Source organism: Manis javanica, chromosome 12 (genome assembly GCF_040802235.1).
Source record: "Manis javanica isolate MJ-LG chromosome 12, MJ_LKY, whole genome shotgun sequence".
NCBI lineage: Eukaryota > Metazoa > Chordata > Mammalia > Pholidota > Manidae > Manis > Manis javanica.
In genome coordinates, this window is record NC_133167.1 from 27,711,369 (window position 1) to 27,730,779 (window position 19,411).

Genomic DNA, 19,411 nt, shown 5'->3' on the forward strand with positions numbered 1-19,411 from the left:
ATAAACTAAAATTAGCCATACCTTGCTACTCAACACAGTCTAAGATTTGGCAAGACAAATCTCTTAGGCAGGCACAGTGCTGACACAGCACGGTGGAAAGAAACTCAACCAGTGCTCAGCAGACTCAAAAGAAAACCTGCAATACGTTTAACACAAGAAATTCTGAGTTCTGCTGATTCATTCTGACTAAAAGCTGCAATAACACTTGAGTAAGGAGAACCTAAGCTGACTCTGCATTTTTTCTTTCTGCAGAGCTCACAGAATTAGGAATACAAGAAATTTAATAGTTGTTCTTTATAGTCCTTTGCAATATTGTCGGATATTGACTGTGAGCACCTACATTATCGTGTCTAATAGCATTATGTGGTATTTTTCTGGCCAAGATGCAGTCCTGGTAAAAATACTGATAAGAGTTTAAAATACTGACTGGAGCTTCTTAAACCAAAGAAAACCATACAGGAAATCTTTCACCAAACAGAGGCCCACTGCTAGCTCAATTAGAGGCTGAAAAGTCCCACGTAAGTCAACAGCTCTTGTTTACGCTTTGTACAAAGACATCTGTACAACTGGTTCCAACTCAGGAAACAGCATTCAAACATCAATGTAAACACATGCCCAGAGAAAAATCGAGTAAACTTTCATCAGGACCAGTACTTTTAAGAAACCGTATTAGAACAAATTATGAAGCAAAGAACTTTCTCAGAAATAGATACTTGGAGGTCATCATTTTCTTTGTTCTTTATACAGAAGTCATGGAATTGCACAATGGAAGGTAAGATGGAATAAATTTCTAGGCTGACGTCTAATTACATTTGAGTCACTAATTTATCAAGCTTCCTATATATAGTAATGATTTTAAACATTTAATTAACTAGCATTACTTCAAATATTTATTCCATTTAAAAAGATAATATCTAAGTACTGTATTTAAGATATCTAACAAGGTATATGTTAACTGCCTTTTCTTTCAGTGAAAGAAAAAAATTAACTTCAGACTTTTTTAAGTGCAATATGACATATAATCAGCTAGAAAACATCAGTTGCTTCAACAACAAACATTATTTTGACTAATCCATTATCATAAAGCTAAGCTTTACTGTGCTTGTTTTATAACAGGATTATGACTAAGTACTTACTTGTTCAGTATGAGGTCAAGAATGAATTTGGAGCCAAAGGCTTCAATCTGGAAGCTTGCCTGAGCCAGATGGACAGCCTATGGATTCAAAAAGAAAGAAAAAAACCATAGCTTACTTTCTTGTCCTTAAGTCTGTTTATATTGACATCAAAAGTGATATTGAATAAGAACTTTTTTATAGACGGATTCAATTCTTTCTGGATCCTTATGTAACAATTCATTTCTTTGAGAGTAGGTGCATTGTTATGGCTCTACTTGAAGACCTAAATATCTGTACCGCAAGAAACTAATAAAAGACAACCATTCCTTGAAAATGAAACCATCATGATAAAAATCAAGAGCATATTCAGCTGGACTTTCAAAGTGACCACAATGAATTATGCAAAAGTCTGACTAATTAAAGCTTGATTTCAGCCTATTTTGTGCACAAAGCTAACCAATACTTTCTGCACACCTAAGTGAAAAATCATGTCAGCACTCTGCTCTTCCTCAAGAATTGGAACTTTCTCTAAATGATGTATCAGCAGAATGTGACAGTAAAATGCAACAGCACAACTTTTTAACTCAGAAAGCATTTAGAACCCAGCCCTTTGTGAATACAGAGAGTTAATGTTCCCCTTGAAAGTCACACATTTACAAATACTGTCTTAACTTGAAAAATAAAGGTAATCTCATCTAAACATGAACCATAGGGGCTAGGTATAAAAGATTAGTATATAGCTCACAGAAGCATCTTGAACAATGTAAATCAACAAAGCAATGAAATTTTGTTAAAGTATTATCCAAGGTATATCTCTTTGTTATCATCCTATCAGAAATAAAAGGGAGGAAAGAAAGGGCAAGATAAAATGCAACCTGCACACCCTCCTTACCTTCCCTTGCTCACAAACACCCTTCCTCCAGACTTCACTCCTAAGACACAGTCGGTGTCCCAGATCATCTGGGAGGCGCTGTAGGCATGGAAGTCAGACACCAGCATCCTCCCACGCTGGTGCTTTCCACTCTCACCTTTCCCCTCAAGGCTACTCCATGCTTTTCTTTCCCCTCCTCCCCCATTTCCCATTATTGAAAGCCTGCTCACCCGTCAAGGGCAGCCAACAGCATTCCTTTCCTTGAAGCCCTGCAGACTGGGAATGAACTCCTCATCCTTCAGGAGCACTTTATTTGCTCCTTCCTCCACTGTGATGTGTGACTGCTTCCCACCCAGCCTTGGACAGTGACCTCCACCACTCATGTCACAAGGGTCTTGCACGTAGCTGTACAGTAACAACCTCTCCCCAAAATATATGAGCTTTTAATTAACCAAATATGTACTGTCAAGACTATTTTGCCATGCCAAATCCACAAAATACTATAAATAAACCATGACTTCCACTTCTTGTCAAGCCTAAGGGCGAATCAGTCACTCTGTAATAATCAATAAAATTAAAAGAGAACCAACAAATATTAAATGTTTAAGTTCCAAGCAATGAGAAAGAAAGCGCCTGAACCCCTAATACCATGGGGTGCCATGCTAAATCCCAGAGAGCTGTGCAGGACACGGTAATCATGCTTGGCCTCCCTGCATCCAGACAACTTCATGAAAGAGAAAGAAGTTTCTGTCTTGTAAAGTGTGGTCTGTCATCTACAGCAGAACTGAAACAGAACCTCTGTCTACCTAATATCATAACAATCTTTAACCTAAATTCATTCTGTGTCTTGAAGCATTAATTTTTGCATGAAGATTCTTAGATTGATGAGTAATTTGTACAAGGGGAAATTTTTTCATCTCTCTGTCTCAAAAGCTAAAAAAAAAACTTACTTCCTGAGAATAAGATAGGTCCTTAGGCATATTTTCTCTTAGGAATATTAAGTAATAGGGAAGAGTTCATTAATGGCGTCATGGCCTAAAAGAGCTAATAAGTGTACCTCCTTGAGCAGCATTATAAACACAAGAAGAACCTGACAGTGACCCAGTAAAAAGCCTCATTTTACAGCAAATAAGCAATGAAACAAGTAAAACCTCCCCTCTTATCCCCCCAAAAAAAACCATTGCAAAATAACATAGCCTGGTAGTAACTACTTACCCACTTTAGAGAATTGTTGGAAGTTACACAATTTGATCATTGTTACATTTATCATGAGTCAATATGACAAGCTTCAGTTTTAACAGAATTTAATGAAAGAGCTAACAATATTAATATCAGGATCTTCCTTTGTTTTTTTATTCACTCATTCCATACACAGGTGCTAAGTCCCACTCTGTGTATAAAGATGGCTGGGATACACACAGGCCCTGCCCTCAAGGAGATGGCGGTCTCCAGACAAGCAGGCAGAGCCGCCGGCCTCAGTATGTCAAAGGCCACAGGAACCAAGTTTCACTGGCAGGGTGAGATTTGAACAAAATTTCAAAAATGAGTAAGAATCCACCTGCCAGGAGAACAGAAGATATTCAGGGCATGGGGGAAAACATTTACAAAAATAGAGTAAAAAAAGAATATGGGGGGAGAAAACAATCTTAATTTTTAAAAAATGAATATGGCCTGTAGGAAAATGGAGGAAATGTCAAACAATGAATCTGAAAAGGTGGCCTGGAGACGGAGGGGATTTCTGGGACATGCTCAATGCCATGTCTGATCACACGCACATACATGTGGCCAAGACAGTGAGCTTGGCTCTGATGTTGCCCCACTTAGGACGGTGTCTGGCACATGCCATTATCATCACTGTCATCACCGACAACATTAGGATTCCAACATACTGACAGATTCCCCTCCACAACATCTGAAACGTTTACAGTGCCATCAACTACATTCCTGTTTCTCCACAGGGGAAAAAAAAACTGATTTTATTACCCTTATCAGTAAGAATGTTTTAATGTGTTCATTTATTTGTATCCATTTTAAGTAATTTCAGTACAGAGGTGTGGGTTATTTTTTTATATTGTTTCTCTTTCCAGTGCTATATGTTTCACATTTGTATACAGAGTATGGATTCTTCTCTATGTCAAAATAAATACCTGACAAATGCTACATTTCCCTATCATTCTGTCATTTCTGCTCTTAGGATTCCAATAGCTTAAGTTCTCGAATCTCTAGTTATTCCATATCAATCATCATTTTTTCTTTAACAAAATACTACACAGTGAGAATAACTGTCAATTTTATATATATGTTTTTAAATCAGACAAGATGAGTCCTCACCATTATTGTCTTACAAATTACATTTTTGGATATTGTTTTTACTTCATTTTAACCCACTTTTTCCAAATGATAGAAAAATCAGAAGAATGAGTGGGGTATTTAGAAACTTCTGTAAAATGCAGCCATATCACTTATGGTTCATTAAATATTTTAGAATTCACTAAGTGACCAGCATCACTGAAACCCACTGAAAATACAACTGCCTCAAGTATTGCTCTTCTCCACAAAGAAGGAACGATACTGCGAGGTTTAGAAATGTGCTCAGCAATACAAAATCATGTAGTAGGAATACTTCAGAGAAGAGTTTATAAAGCACACATAAGGTCCTAACAGGTTATTTCCTCCCTCAGGATAACCGTTAAATGGAATTGATGATTAACACTTTTAACAAGGACAGTCACTATTAGTATCACGGTGGAAGAAAGCAGGGTTTTATAGTCAAAGAGCTTCCTTTCACAAAATGGGCAGAGCCCTGGGCTCAGAATTACCACCCTGAAGGAGTAAGAACAGCTGTTGCCTAAATACTTTGATATTTTTCTTTTGAGTCAGTATCTGGCATAGGGAAATTACAGGAGCTCTATAAACAAAAACAGCTAAACTCAATTATATACACAGACCTCCTCCACTGAAGAACAGTTTACACATCTTAACAATGCGCTTTTGTTTTTCTGTTCCTTCCTTTTAGTAGGTGGCACCTAATGGTACCATATTAAATAACTTCAGAAGACTGTTGAGTTCCTCAGCTAAGATTGGTTCTGCATCTCATCATCAAGCAATGTGATGATATTAGGCAAGCATATTCACTCAGCTTTGTGTGAGGCACATGACATAAGCCAAAGAGACATAGTTATGTTTTCTTGGAACTTATATCCTAGAATAATTAACATTAATATTGACATGCAGACAAGAGAAAAAGATGACTAAATTCTTACAGAAATAAAAAGCAGGCATTTCCAGGGTATTTTCAAAAACACCCTGGAAGTATTTTTAGGCAAAAAATGCTTCACACACAGTGAGTGTTCAATGAATGTTCAAGTAGTATTCTTTACTTCTAGGCAAGGATTTGTGAATTCTATCGTGTGCATATAACTAGAACTGTATATGGGAAGTGGAAAGTTTACACTTTCCCAGAATTCAGAGAATATTATGTGACTAAACTTCATAATTCAGTAGAAAATGAGCAACTTGAATTGAACTATCTGCTTTTGATCACAACATTCTCCGTGTACGCATTCCACTTTAATATGTTCTATAATGAACACAATTTGGGAACAGAAAAAAATTTGGAAGAAATTTCCCTGCTCTTAAGATACATTCTTAGTTTTATTTATAGAGACACTCATGAAGTAGCAAAGGAATCATATCCAGAGTGGAGTATCAGTGAGACAAAAAAATATTTTGCTAATGAAGTTCAGAAGTCCTGGAGGGTGTCACTGGTGCCATACACACTGGTGGGGTGACTCAAGTTCTGCTTCCTAAAGAAGAGGGCTATAGGCTTCTAGAAAAGAAGGTGCTAGAAAGAGCAAAATTAGGGTTAGAGTAATTAGAATTAAAAGCTAGGTTAGTAAAACTGTCTGCTCTACTGCAAGGAGTCATGGAAAAAGTAAAACAGCTGAATAGTTGAGAATGTAAGTAATTTTTTTCTTGTTTTTATTTCCCTCTTCCTATGATAATATTGTTTATTTTATGACCATTAAAATATAAAATACATATGGTGTGTGTGTATAAACTGTAAGCTTCTTGAGAAATATTTTTCTCTCTTTATCTTTTTGTTTATGGTTTCTTCCCTGACTTCTAATGATTTTTCAGTAGACCTCCAAGAGTTTCTATTCCTTTTTCTTCAAATACAGTGGGAAAAGTTCACAAAATCTCAAATACCATATTATTTTGAAATTCAAGATATTATACAGTGTTACAGAGAAGACAGATTTGGAAATTCAACTTGGTGACAAGTAGTGATTTTACAGCATCTTACTATGTTGATGGACAGTGACTGTGAACGGGGATGCGGGGGGACTTGGTGAAGGGGGGAGCCTAGTAAACATAATGTCCTTCATGTAATTGTAGAATAATGATACCAAAATAAAAAATAAAATAAATAAATAAATAAAAATTCACCAATTAGGAAAGAAGAGAATCATTAATTCAGTAGCAGCAGGAGCCTGCTCGGTTGAGCCCTGGGAGAAAGGAGCTTCACTACAGAGCCGTACATCAACTTGCCTGCCCAGTATGTTTTCTTCTTCCCATAAAAGTAGGAGACACAGAATCCAGTGACCCAGACAACTAAATTTGAACAAGAAATAAACTTTCAAGTTTAAATTGAACTAAGTTTGAGGAAAATAAGTCACTTTCTTTAGATCAATACAGTCTTTTCTGTAAATGACTAATCTGGGTCTACCTCCCTGCTGGAAAAACACAGAAGTCCAGCTTGTGGATCTGTTTTCTGTATGACGCAAAAACTCGAATATGTGAAAATATTGTAGGAGTTTTAAAGTCCAAAAGGCAACAGCAATAGACCATTTCTAATTACAATCTGGTTCTAATGCCTTATTCTAAGATTGCATATTAGTGATCACCAGTGTGATCAAGACTCATATATAATAAAAACAAAATGCCGTTTCTTATGTTTTAATTACCTTAATTATCCAGAAAAATACAGCACCCCATGAAATTAGTCGGCCAGACATTTTTATTACCCGTTTACAGAAGGAAAACATTCTTGAAAGACACAGAGGGTAAATGGTGTTTTTGTCTGAGGTCACACATCAAAATAAGATGAGGTGTTTGCTTCAGATTAGCTAGAAACAAATGCCAGAAGTCCTTAAACCTCCAGACCTCAGTGTTTCCTGGTCATTAAGATATAAATAACAATAGCTTACCAAAAGGATGTATGCAAGGAGTACATTACATAATATCGTAACAGAAAGTTCCTAGAAAAGGTCAGACACATAGAAAGAGCTTAATAATTTAGGAAGGAGGGGGTAAAGTAGAGGGGGAAAGGGGGAAAAAACAGAACTTTATTTACGTTTTGGAAAGGTTACCAGCCAGCCCCACCTTAAAAGTTCTTTCCCAACATAGGTAGCCACCTTCTTAGAAAATCCAATGTTTCATTTTTACTATGCAAAATCTGCAATTTTTTTTCATTGCTAATTACCATTAGGTATTATGCTTTGACCTTGTTCAAGGTGTCATGCCTTTAAAATAATATGAATCATTTTCCTGAGAAATGGAACAGCTGTCAAGGTTACATGCAGGCAGTTTTGCAAATTAAGGTAATTTGCTGAATATCTTACCAAGATGCATTTAAAGAGGTAGCTCGTAGGAGAGAACATCATCACATTTCTTTCTAGCATGGTTCAACTCACAGGACTATTGGACCTATTAAGAAATTTGCATCTAATCCCTACCTTGTGAGATACAGTGGCAGGTGTAGAGATATAGAAGAATTAGTATTTATACCAGAAAGTTTATAATCTGGATATAATCTAGGAAAATGAAAAACCACAAAGAATAAGAAACACAATTCTTCAATTAATTAAGAATAACAAATATTATTTGTAAAGATGCCACATACAATTTAAGCATGATTGATTCCTCAATTTAATATTAACACATGTGTGGTTTAGGTAATAAGTGCATTTAATTTGAGGAACAAGGATGCTGAGGCCTGGAAATAGCTAAGAAAAGCTTATTGGAGAAGTCTTTCCCAGCATTTAAAGACAGACAAAATTCAGAGAGCTCTAGGATTGATTTAATAGATTAAATTTCAAAGTATTTCTAAGTGTTAACAAAGAGAGACTTAAGAAACATACTTCTAACATAAAATACAGGATGCCTTCCATTCTGGAGCATTAAACTACAGTGTGGATAATACGTATGACAATTTATCATAAAATAAAGCATTTCACGAGACCCATAAATCATGTGAACACATACAAGTACCAAAAATACTAATGAATTTTGTTAATCTGTCTTCTAGCCTTAAGCTGGGAAGCAGAAGTCCTAGGTTTGACAGATATTATGGAAACAACACCAAACATCTGCAAAGTACACTATCTCAGAGGCCACAGATAGAGCAGCATCTCCCAGAAACATAAGGAAGCAGGTCACTGACCTTGTTCTCTGTGCTTGCCTAAGCAAGCAAGATAGAACTTCTACTTTGAAAGAAATCTAGCCAACATTCAATGATCCAATCTGATGATACAGAAAAAAGGATAGCATGTTGAATTTTAATGTCTGACTAAATCTTGTACCAGAGCTCTTTTTTAAATAAGCCAATTTGAAAGAGAATCCATTTCATCTTCTTCCCTTTTCTTACCTACCCTCAGTTTGCTGTGCTCTTAAAGTCTGATACAGACAAAAGATGCTAAAGAGAAAGGAGGGAAAAAAATGAAGTGGTGATCCAAACAGATATTCCAATGACTAAATCGTAAGTTAGCTATACTAAAAATTTAGTTTTAAAATTCCTCCTGACCAGCCAAAGAAGAGAAGCTCCATATAGCATTATTTGAGGGTTGGGAGAGGTCTTTTTAGCCTGAAAGGGTCATACTAACTCTTTCTTATTAATCATTTAGCAACCTAGGAGAACTTTATAACAATGCACTTCCACTTCACTGATAAAGCATCTTTCGACATTTACATGAACACTCTTCTACATATTCACCTCTAGTGATGAATGTTTGCTAGATATTAAACTGACCATGCCAACTCAAGAGATAGATGAGATTCCAGGGCTTCAGAGCTTTTGCTGTTGGAGAATGAGTAAATCCTTACAAGTATCACGGAGCATTCACGTATTTTCTGAAAGACGAGCAAAAATATAACTATGACAACAGTTACCATGGAAGCGGTTTCTGTCTACTGCCTTCTTGAATAGTAACATTTAATTTGATGCATTAATCTAGTAGCTGAGGTGTGATTCACCTTGTTTTTTCCTCATGGATTCCTACATCACCAAACTGCACAACTCCAAGGAGTGTTTCTCTCTTTACTAACGCTGTTCTCGTAAAGCGAGAACATATTTTGTTTTTCTAGCAGAATTACTGAACACCCACTAAATAATTTGAATAAAAGAACAGAAATAGGGTATAAGTTTTAGAAAGCAAAAGACACCACCACCCTCCTTGCTTAATGTCTCTGACTCATTACACGACTTTTTTTTTTTAATTTTCTTATATAATGACAATACTACCTAACAGAAAAAGCCTGTGGTAAGGGCTGCACTTGATGAGGGGCCCTGCTTTCCTGATCTGCCCACCCGGGACCTTGGAATGCGGCTACAACAGCTTAGTGAACTCAAGTCAAGTCAAATATCTATCTAGAGCAAAAGAAGTTCTTTAGCTTGGATCTTAATAAGGATTAGTTAAGAAAGAATGAGTCTGAAATACAAAATGAGAATCATGATACAGTAATTACACAGTTCACTTGTTATTGTGTATTTATAAGACTGACTGTTATGCAGAATATCCTATTTCAGTGCATTGTTAGAGCCAGCAAACCATAAATGATATAGAGTAAATTCAAATATTAATTTCCAGTTCTCCCTCCCTAAGAAACTACTGAAAATGTATAACAAAAGGAGGCTAAGCAGACTTGTCCAGGCCAGATCTCTCTCCTCTTGAGATACCTGGGTTCCACTGGTTCTCACTGGTGGGTCTCAAACAGTTCTTGCGATCTCTATACCAGCACTACTATTTCTATGTGAAGAAATTTTGTAGGCTGTGCTTATGAGTTCATGTAAATGCAGAGCTTTTTGACCGCAGTATTCCCAGAGGTCTTCGTTTTACTTAACTACGTGTAGTACAAGTTGTATGTTACTGGCCGTGGAGCCCCTTTTGTCTACAGGAACCCAGCTCTGTCTACATCTAAGGATGAGAGAGAGTTTGGTGTTTTCTAGTTCTCAGCTATGTCTGGTTCAGTCCCTTGCTCTGAATTCTGACCTTAGCTGAGACCATGGATGGGCTGCATTCTGCCCCTTTCAGATGGACAGAGTAATTTTCAAACTGGGGGCCAAACCCAAAATGGATTTCCCCATTTTAGAAACCTGCAGGTGCCATCAGACTTCCTAATAAACATTATTAAGGCCTGTTTCCAGACAGACAAGGCTCACAATTTTCATGCATCACAACTGCACTCAAAACAAATATCATGTGCACTACACATACTTATCTCAAAGCTAGATGTAGAAAAGCTAATATTTAATATTGATGTGACCTCATTTTCTCTAACATTCAACTTCCCCAGAATTCTGCAAAATGCCAACCAGTTGGCCTGTATTAAAACAACTTTTAAAACTAACATTTATAAGACTGACTGTTATGCAGAATATCCTATTTCAGTAAGCAAATGATAGATCTCACCATGTCTACAGAATGTTTTAGGTTCATTAAAATTCCATTTTTATGTCCCAGTGGGAACCCAGAATTACATGGAACCTTGAAGACCTCTAAAAATAAAAACGGTATTTTGAATATATCTATATCCTCCAGTTATATGCTACCCCATTGGTTTCTACATCATACATGAAATCAATTACTCATTCAACAAGTAATTATTGTGTCTACCTTGTTTCAAGAAGAAGCCCTGGTTTTCTGGAGTTTGTACTTTACTGTGTGTCAGAAGAGTAATACAATCAACAAATAAAGTGAGTTAGAGGTGAAAAATGTTACTGATACAAAGAGTAAGTTAGATAAGAGGCAACGGGAGTTAGAGAGAATGGAGAAATGACAAAATTAAATAGGGTGATCAGAGAAGAACTCTTTGAGAAGGTAGTATTTGAGCAAAGACTGGGAGTAAAAGGATCAAGCCACATGGATATCTCAGGAAAGAGAACTCCAGGCTGTGAATCAGTAGTTGGCAAAAGTCTGAGGCAGGAGCATATATGATATGTTAAAGAAAAGCAACAAGGCCAGTTTGGGTCAAGTTGAGTGAGTCAAGGGGAGGGTCACAGGCAATGAAGTTATAGAAGTAATGAGGGATCGATTGTGTAGGACCTTGTAGGCCAGTGTGAGAACTTTGCCTTTTACTCTTAATGAAATAGGAAGTAACTGAGGATTTTAAGTTGAGTAGTGACATAATCTGCCTTCTATTTTTCAAAGTTCACTCAGGCTATCATGTTGACAACAGACTAAAGATGGGTGGCCAAGGGAGAAAACAGAGGGTCCAGTGAAGACGCTGTTGCACTAATTCAGGTAGGAGTTGATGGTGGGTTGGGCTTGGATAGTAACAATGGAGTTAATGAGAAGTAGTCAGATTCTGGACAGACAGTGAAAGCAGAGTCAAGAGGAGTTGCTAACAGATTAGATATGAGTTATGAATGCAATAGAAGAGACAAGGAAAACTCCAGAATTTTTGGCCTGCATAACCAGAGGTAGCAAGCAATGTATCAAGATGAAGAACACGGCAGGAAGAGGGGGTGGTAGTGGGAATTCAGGACTTGTGTTTGGGACCTATGAAGTTTGGTATGCATATTATATATCACATGGAGATGTGGACTAGGGAATTAGATATATGGCATATGATATAGCTTTGAATTAACATTTACTGAGTGCTTTGGTGAATTAAGAAGTAATAAGTGAGTACATAAATGATTAAGCATATGAATGAATTTGGGGGATAAAAAAAATTCCAGTGGAAGACCTAACAAGGAGCATACAGTTTAGTGGATAACTTACTGTCTGAAATAGCCAGGGCTCAAATAAGAAAACTAAGACAACTTGTGGGTGGAAGACTGTATAAGTCAGTAAAAATTAACCCACTCACTGGGTTTTAAAATAACATTTTCAATTAAAACAGTGTCACTTTGGAACCCAAAGGTATATTGTATACTACAAACTCCCCCAGAGGAATTCAAGTCCAAGAACATCATTCTCCTGTGTCTTGTAAGTATGTGTTAAAATTACAAAAGAATGATCAGCAAATGAGATGTCAGTTCTCTAACAAATTACATGGGTTCTGTGAATGGATATATATAGGTATATATTAACTATTCCTAAGAAACAATACAATGCTTATCTTTGGTTTCCCAAAATCCTTTCCCATATTCTGCAAGTCATGCTGTCTTAACTGCTTTTAATATTTCAAACTCCTCACTACTTTCAGGCATACATTTCCAAATACCTCATTTTAGGAATATTTAAACATATGTGCTTACTGATTTTAATTTACTAACTGTATCTACCATCTTAGGGGCCTAATCTTAAGTCACAGAAACTAAGGTATATTCCACACCCTACTCAATAATGTGGGTTTCTCAAAGTCTCTCACCAATTTAGTAATTGAAGTTTATACTGTGTTAAAAAACAAAACTCAACCAAGTAAATTTAAAGATCTAATGGCTTTGTTAAGCAATTTATAGGTCAAGGAGCATCCCTTCTAGCAGTAAGAGCTGCTCCAAGGAATTGTACAAAATAGAAGGACTTTATGGGGGTGGGCGGGGCAGGGGACGAAGAAGTAATTAGCAAAAAAGAAAAGAAAGGATTGTTCAGGCAAAGTCACCCTCCCAGAGGGAAGAGCACAGTGTCTTATGAAGAAGACCTTATCTTCTTTCTGGAGGAGGGTAAGGATGGAGAGGTTACAATCACCACGTCACATATCACCTCACTGGTGCTCACCAGGAGATTCCTGACTAAACACATTCCTGGGGGAGGTTGAAACTGCAGTTAGTTAGGTAGGAAGCCCTGATTTGGTGACTTGGCTTAGCAGAAGTGACTCCATTGGGAGACTGTGGTGTTCTCCTTAACAACTGCAGAATCTAGGAATGCAAAGACTCCAGAGCATCATACAAATCTCTTCATTCCTACAGCTGTTCCTTGGGCTGCTATTTAAGTTAGCAAATGACAAGAAGGACACTTTCCTCCAACATTTTTTTAAAAATCACAATGCTTCTATTTCAATAGTGCCAAACAATAAGAAAGAGAGAAAGCAACTTTTGCAATTTCACTTTATTTCAATTACAGTTATTTCAGGTGACTTTTTTTTTTACCTGAAATAAGCAAATAACTATAATCAGAGTAGGAGCTAATTAGTCATAACTAGAGAGGGCACAATGGGAGCAATACTTGATAAATAGCCCAAAATAAAAACTGCTTATAGAATATGAATTTTTTTCCAAAAATGTAAGGCTATACAAAATTTAACACTGTTTTATCTTAGCTAAAAAAAAGAAAGAAAGAAAATGCCACTTAAATTAATACTTTAAACTTTTTTTCTGTCTGCCATTTCAGTTAACACTACATCAGCCAGTTTCTCACAAAATAACAACTATAGACTCTGCAAGAATGTCATAGTACTTATGTCAGGGCAGCAAAAGCCAAAATCCAGCTGACTCACTTCACAACCAGATTTATGCAGGAAGCAGGGTAAATGTTTAGGGACAGAAAGAAAATCATTCCCATCTTCCTAACCTTTAGTAGGGTTTACAATTCTCAAACAGGATTTCCCAGCCTCAGCTCTCCTGACACTTTAGGTGCATGCAGTCATCTCTGACGTGGGGGGCTGTCCTGTGCACTGTGGTGGGTTTAAAAGCATTCCTGGCCTCTACCCACTAGGTGCCAGTAGCATCCCATGCCCTGTCTGACAGTATCTCCGGTCATTGCCAAATGTCCCCTCGGGAGGACAAAACTGGCCCTGGTTGAGAACCCTGGATCTACATATTCAGAAGATACATGATTATACAGATTCCTCTGTGTAGCCTTTACACAAAATTTAAACTTAATCTCAAGCTCATTTTTAGCTGTCACCAGAGTCGTTGAGACAAAATAACAGGAAGGAAGTGATACCAACAAAAAGGGGAGTTTGGTCCTTTCAAAAGTTTAATGTTACCCACCTGATAAGAAGCAAATTGTTTAAAATGTATGCCCATAGAAATACCCCCCAGGTTAAAGTAAAGGTTTAAATCTGTTTAATGAGGTCATATGTAGTCTTCAAAAAATAATGAAGAAGAAATACTGCAACCATCTATTTGTCCAAAAATTTGATCTTTTAAGAGGATGCTTAATGTTGTCTTTTTTCCTCCTGAATTGGCAGCTTATTATCTTTTGAAATGTCATTTGGTGACTCAAAGAAAACAACTGTAATTTAAACAGCAAGAAATGAGGGGGAATAAGTCTGCATGGGGCCTCTGCATGGAAGTTACTAAGAGGTCTTCCCGTGATTAATGCAATTCGCTTTCTCCATGGGTATAAAACCCAGGCCTCTAAGAAACATTTATATGCTGGGGGCTCCCACATTTCCATGTCATCCTGACCTGCCCCTGAGACTGTGACCAACTCACTCATCAACATATCCACGTAGATGACCAACAATTCCCCTGAGGACCAGCTTCAGTTTTCTTCCTAAACTTTTCCTCCCCAGCCTTTCCCATGATGGGAAGTAGTAGCCCTCTTCCCCAGGAAAAAGCCTTCTAGTCATTCTTGACCCCTGTATAACTTCCTATTATTGCTGTAGCAAATTTCTGTAGTTGTGTGACTTAAAACAACACAAATTACTATCTTACACTTCTGGAGGTCAAAAGTCCAAAACCAAAGTCAACAGTCTCAGGTTAAAATGACAACAGTGTGGTTCCTTCTGGAGGCTCTACGGGAGAATCCTTCCTTACCTTTTCCAGCTTCTGGAGGCTTCCTGCTTTCCTTGGCTCATGTGTCTTTCCTGTATCACTCAACCCGTTTCTATCATGACACACTCTCTTATAAGGACTCCTGGTGACTACATTGGGTCCACCCAGGTATTCCAGGATAACCTCCCCATCTCAAGAGCCGTAACTTAATCACATCTACAAAGTCCCTTTTGCCACAAGCAAAATTGTGATTTGTAAGATATACATGCATTTGGTCATTCAGATGATTAAAATATATTTCTCATACCTATTTGGTCTCCATCCATAGTTCCTGACTCACAGCTCCCAAGGCCCTTTGAATTTCCTGAGCAGTAAGAGCAATGTGAGCACGTTTTGTCCTAATATTTGCTTTCTTTAGTTCCTGAAATCACTTAGAGATAAAAAGGTGAAAATGAGTATCCACCACAACCGGGTTTATATTAATGAGGAGAGTTTTGGACTACCCCGAAGGATGGGAGCTGCTTACCAAGGGAACCAACCATATATAAAGGATTGGAACTTTCAGTCCCACCCCTGACCTCTGGAAGGGGACAGAGGCTGGAGGTTGAATCAGTTGCCAGTGGTCAATGATTTCATCCATCATGTCTATGTAACGAAGCTTCCATGAAAACCCAAAAGAAGAGGGTTCAGAGATCTTTTGTGTTAATGAACATGTGGTGATTCCAGGAAAGTAGAGGCTTGGAGAGAGCACAGAAGCTCTGCACCCTTTCCCCATATGTTGCCCTATGCATCTCTACCAATCTGGCTGTTCCTGAGTTACATTCTTTTATAATAAACCAGTAATCTAATAAGTAAAGTGTTTCTATGAGTTCTGTGAACCACCCTAGCAAATTAGACTCTGTAAGGAGAGGGCCATGGGAACCTCTTATTTATAGCCAATTGGTCATAAATATAAGTAACAATCTGGGCTTGTGAATGGCACCTGAAGCCCAAGGAGGGGCTTGTTGGAACCTTCACTCCATAGCTGGTTGGTCAGAAGCACAGGTGTCTGACATGAAGGGCCAAGGACAGTCTTCTAGGGCTGACGCCTTACCCAATGGGATCTGATGCTATCTCCAGGTAGATAGTGTCAGGACTGAGTTGAATTCTCAGGACACTCCGCTGGTGTGAATTGCTTATCAGTATGGGAAAGCCCCTCCATACACTGGAATTTAGTGCCCAGACAACCGTTACACGCAAGATGACATATTCACAGTTCTGGGGATTAGGATCTGGACTTCTTTGGGGGCCATTGTTCTGTCTACCACAACTCCTCTCCTTTTATAGCCCACCCACCCACAAATCATCACCAATCTGGAGGCTCTCCACCAAAAATATCCCAAATCAGCTACTTCCATGTAATTCCTCTGCTACCACACTAGTGTAAGCCACACAGAGGGCCACTAGACAACAGTGTCCTGCCCTTAACTGGTCTCCTAGCTGCCATTTGTTCCCCCCATGTGGTTTATAAAACTTCTGGAATAATCTTTTTAAAATATAAATCAGATAGTGTTATTTTCTAGTTTAAAACCCATCAGTGGCTTCCCTTTTTATTCAGAACAAAATCCTTATAGGCCATCCATCCTCTGGTACCTTCTTGAGAAAATAATGGAGATGGAAATATGCAATTTTTCCCTCCACAAAATTTCTCTCCATCTCTCACCATCAACCTTCCACAGTCTTGTACCTGAGCAGGAGTTCTCAGCAGCTCATCAAAGGAAGGTGCTTAGTCCTTCCTAGGTTTCTAGTTTTACCTCTCCCTACAGGCAGAAGGACATCAACTTACCACATAATTCTAACCCTAACCCCTCCCTCTCCATATCCACTTTAATTATAAAATACCTGCTAAAGCAAATTAAAAATATGTAAGAAATACAAATCTGGAGGCAGAGAAAAGAAAGGGAGAAGCACAACATAGTGTGATCTATTCTCCACATTTCATAGCAGGCAGATAAAAAGATAATGGCTTGCTGGATCTAAAAATAGGGCAGAGATAAATTATTTAATGTTCAAAGAACTAAAAATAAAAATCTAACAGCCTTTGGAGAGTAAAGGGAGAGAGACTTTTACATTTTATTTTTTTATGAACTCTGAATTCTCAGACCATATAAATAAATATAGTAGAGTAACTACTAATTTTACACAAATATTTACACTGATTTTCCACTTGAGGGCTTGTTCATTTATATACGCAAATTGGTCATCATTTTTCACCTATTGCAATATTCCTTCCTTCTAGTTCCCAACTGCTCTTAGGAGTCTCCCCACAAGGCACTGTCCCTCCAAGTACTTCTTGGTGATAAATCAGAGGACACTATGATCTCACCTCTATGGAAAATTATTCTTTAGGCCCTCCTCTATCTGTATTTTTCAAATTTTCTTTTCTTCCTAAATCACCAGCTACTCTGGAGCCAGCTACTACTTCTCAGTAATAAGAGTCCACACTTGATAACATGCTGCCATCTCAGAGAAGCAGCTACGCCACACAGATTAAGGAGCGAGCAATCCCCAACTCAACACCTATATCCGCACTGCAAGGCTTCTGATAAGCACCCAGTCACCTCTTATTGGAGGATTTTAGGGTCCTACGGAATTCTAGAGAACAAACTCACCCACATCAAAATCACCTGAGATATGAAAATGCAAACCACTGGACCCACACAGACCTACTAACTCAAGAAGTTATCAACAACCTACAAAGGTGGTTCCAATGCACACAAAAGTTTGAGATCCCCAAATCTAACCCAATCTTCTTATTTTTAAAATGATGAAAGTTAACTTCAGAGATCTAAGTGGCTTGCCCAAATTCACCACCTAATAAAGCAGCCAATTAATTATTCTACTCTTATATATTTAGAATACAAAACTTGTGCATCAAAGCACACTATTAACAGAGTAAAAAAATCAACTCACAGAATAAGAGAAAATATCTCTGATAAGGGATTGCTCTCCAGAATATACAAAGAATTTCCACAACTCAACAACAATAAAAACTTGATTAAAAATGGGCAAAGGCTAGTAAACATAATGTTCCTCATGTAATTGTAGATTAATGATACCAAAATTTTTAAAAATAAAAAATAATGGGCAAAGGACTGAATATACATTTTGCCAAAGACATTCAAATAGCCAATAAGCAAATGAAAAGGTGCTCAACTAATCATCAGATAAATGTACATCAAAACCACAATGAGGTACCACTTTATACTCATTAAGATGCCTGTTATCAAAAACAAAAACGGAAAAAGTGTAGACATGGATGTGGAGAAGCTACAACCCTTGTGCATTGCTGATGGGAATGTAAAATAATGCAGCTGCTATGGAGAAAGTTATGGTGATTCCTCAAAAAATTAAAAATAGAATTGCCATATGATCCAACAATTCCACTCTGGGAATATACACAAAAGAACTGAAGACACACACTCAAACAGATATTTGTATATCCATGTTCACAGCTGCATTATTCACAATAGCAGAAAGATACAACAGCTCAAGTATCCATCAACAGATGAATGGATAAACCACATATGGTATATATACACAATAGAATATTATGTAGCCTTTAAAAGGAAGGAAATTTTGATACATGTTACATCATGGATGTAACCTGACAGCATTATGCTAAGTGAAATAAGCCAGACACAAAAGGACAAATACTGTATGATTCTACCTATATGAAGTACCTAGGATAGTCAAATCACAGAAACAAAAGGTAGAATAGTGGTTGCCAGGTGCTGGGGAGAGGTGGGAATGGAGAATTAGTGGATACAGAGTTTCAGCTGGAGAAGATGATGGAGATGGATGGCAGTGATGACTGCACAATAATGTGACTATTTTAATACATTACATTACATGTATATTAATGTAATGTACATGTAAATGGTCAAAATGGTTATATTATCTATATTTTACCACTATAAAAATTTGTTTAAACATTCAAAACTGAACTACTCATCCTTTCTCTTAAACATTATTCTCTGTTTTTATTCATCTAGCCATTAGCAAATTTCAGCTTCCAACAAAACATCTCCAAATGCTCCCTTTGAGCAATTTCTTTTCAGAGGCTCAGCTTATATCCACTTTTCTGTGATCCTCCTCTCCGCGTGAAGCCCTTGGTTGCTGTACTGTCTGTTTCCTTTAGCTCTGACCTTGAAGACCCCTCCAAAAATACTTTGAAAATTCCTGTCACCACTATGAAGCTTTTTTCTTCAGCCTCAAGCAATTTCCCCAGCTACCAAGAAGTAAGAAAGCATTGCTCTTCGTGAAATAGGAATAGAAACTGTGATACTCACTCCTACTACAGCAATAATCCTTTTCTTGCTCAGCCTAATACCTGCTGACCTCAGAAGCATCATCTCTATTTCTCCAGAAAGTAAAAAAGTGTAATCTTTTGACAAACCATTGACACATCAAAAGCATTTTTTGGACAGCAAAAGGTAATCTTGAACTTGTCACAAGGTCAACAAATATGTTGGGGTGCCATTTTTTTTTTTTTTACAA

At 37.5% G+C, this 19,411-nt stretch overlaps 1 protein-coding gene across 7 annotated transcripts in view; it reads right to left on the minus strand.

Annotated features, from left to right (window-relative positions):
- The window catches only part of ADAM23 (ADAM metallopeptidase domain 23), a 179,714-nt gene that overhangs the window by 140,113 nt on the left and 20,190 nt on the right, over nt 1–19,411 (minus strand). For all 7 annotated transcript variants that reach the window (XR_012123597.1, XM_073218278.1, XM_073218280.1 and 4 more), the window contains exon 3: nt 1,137–1,213. Coding sequence is in view for 6 of the 7 variants with exons in the window: in XM_073218278.1 (XP_073074379.1) it covers nt 1,137–1,213 (77 nt within the window). In the remaining variant the exon portion in view is untranslated. The remainder of the gene's footprint in view (nt 1–1,136; nt 1,214–19,411) is intronic.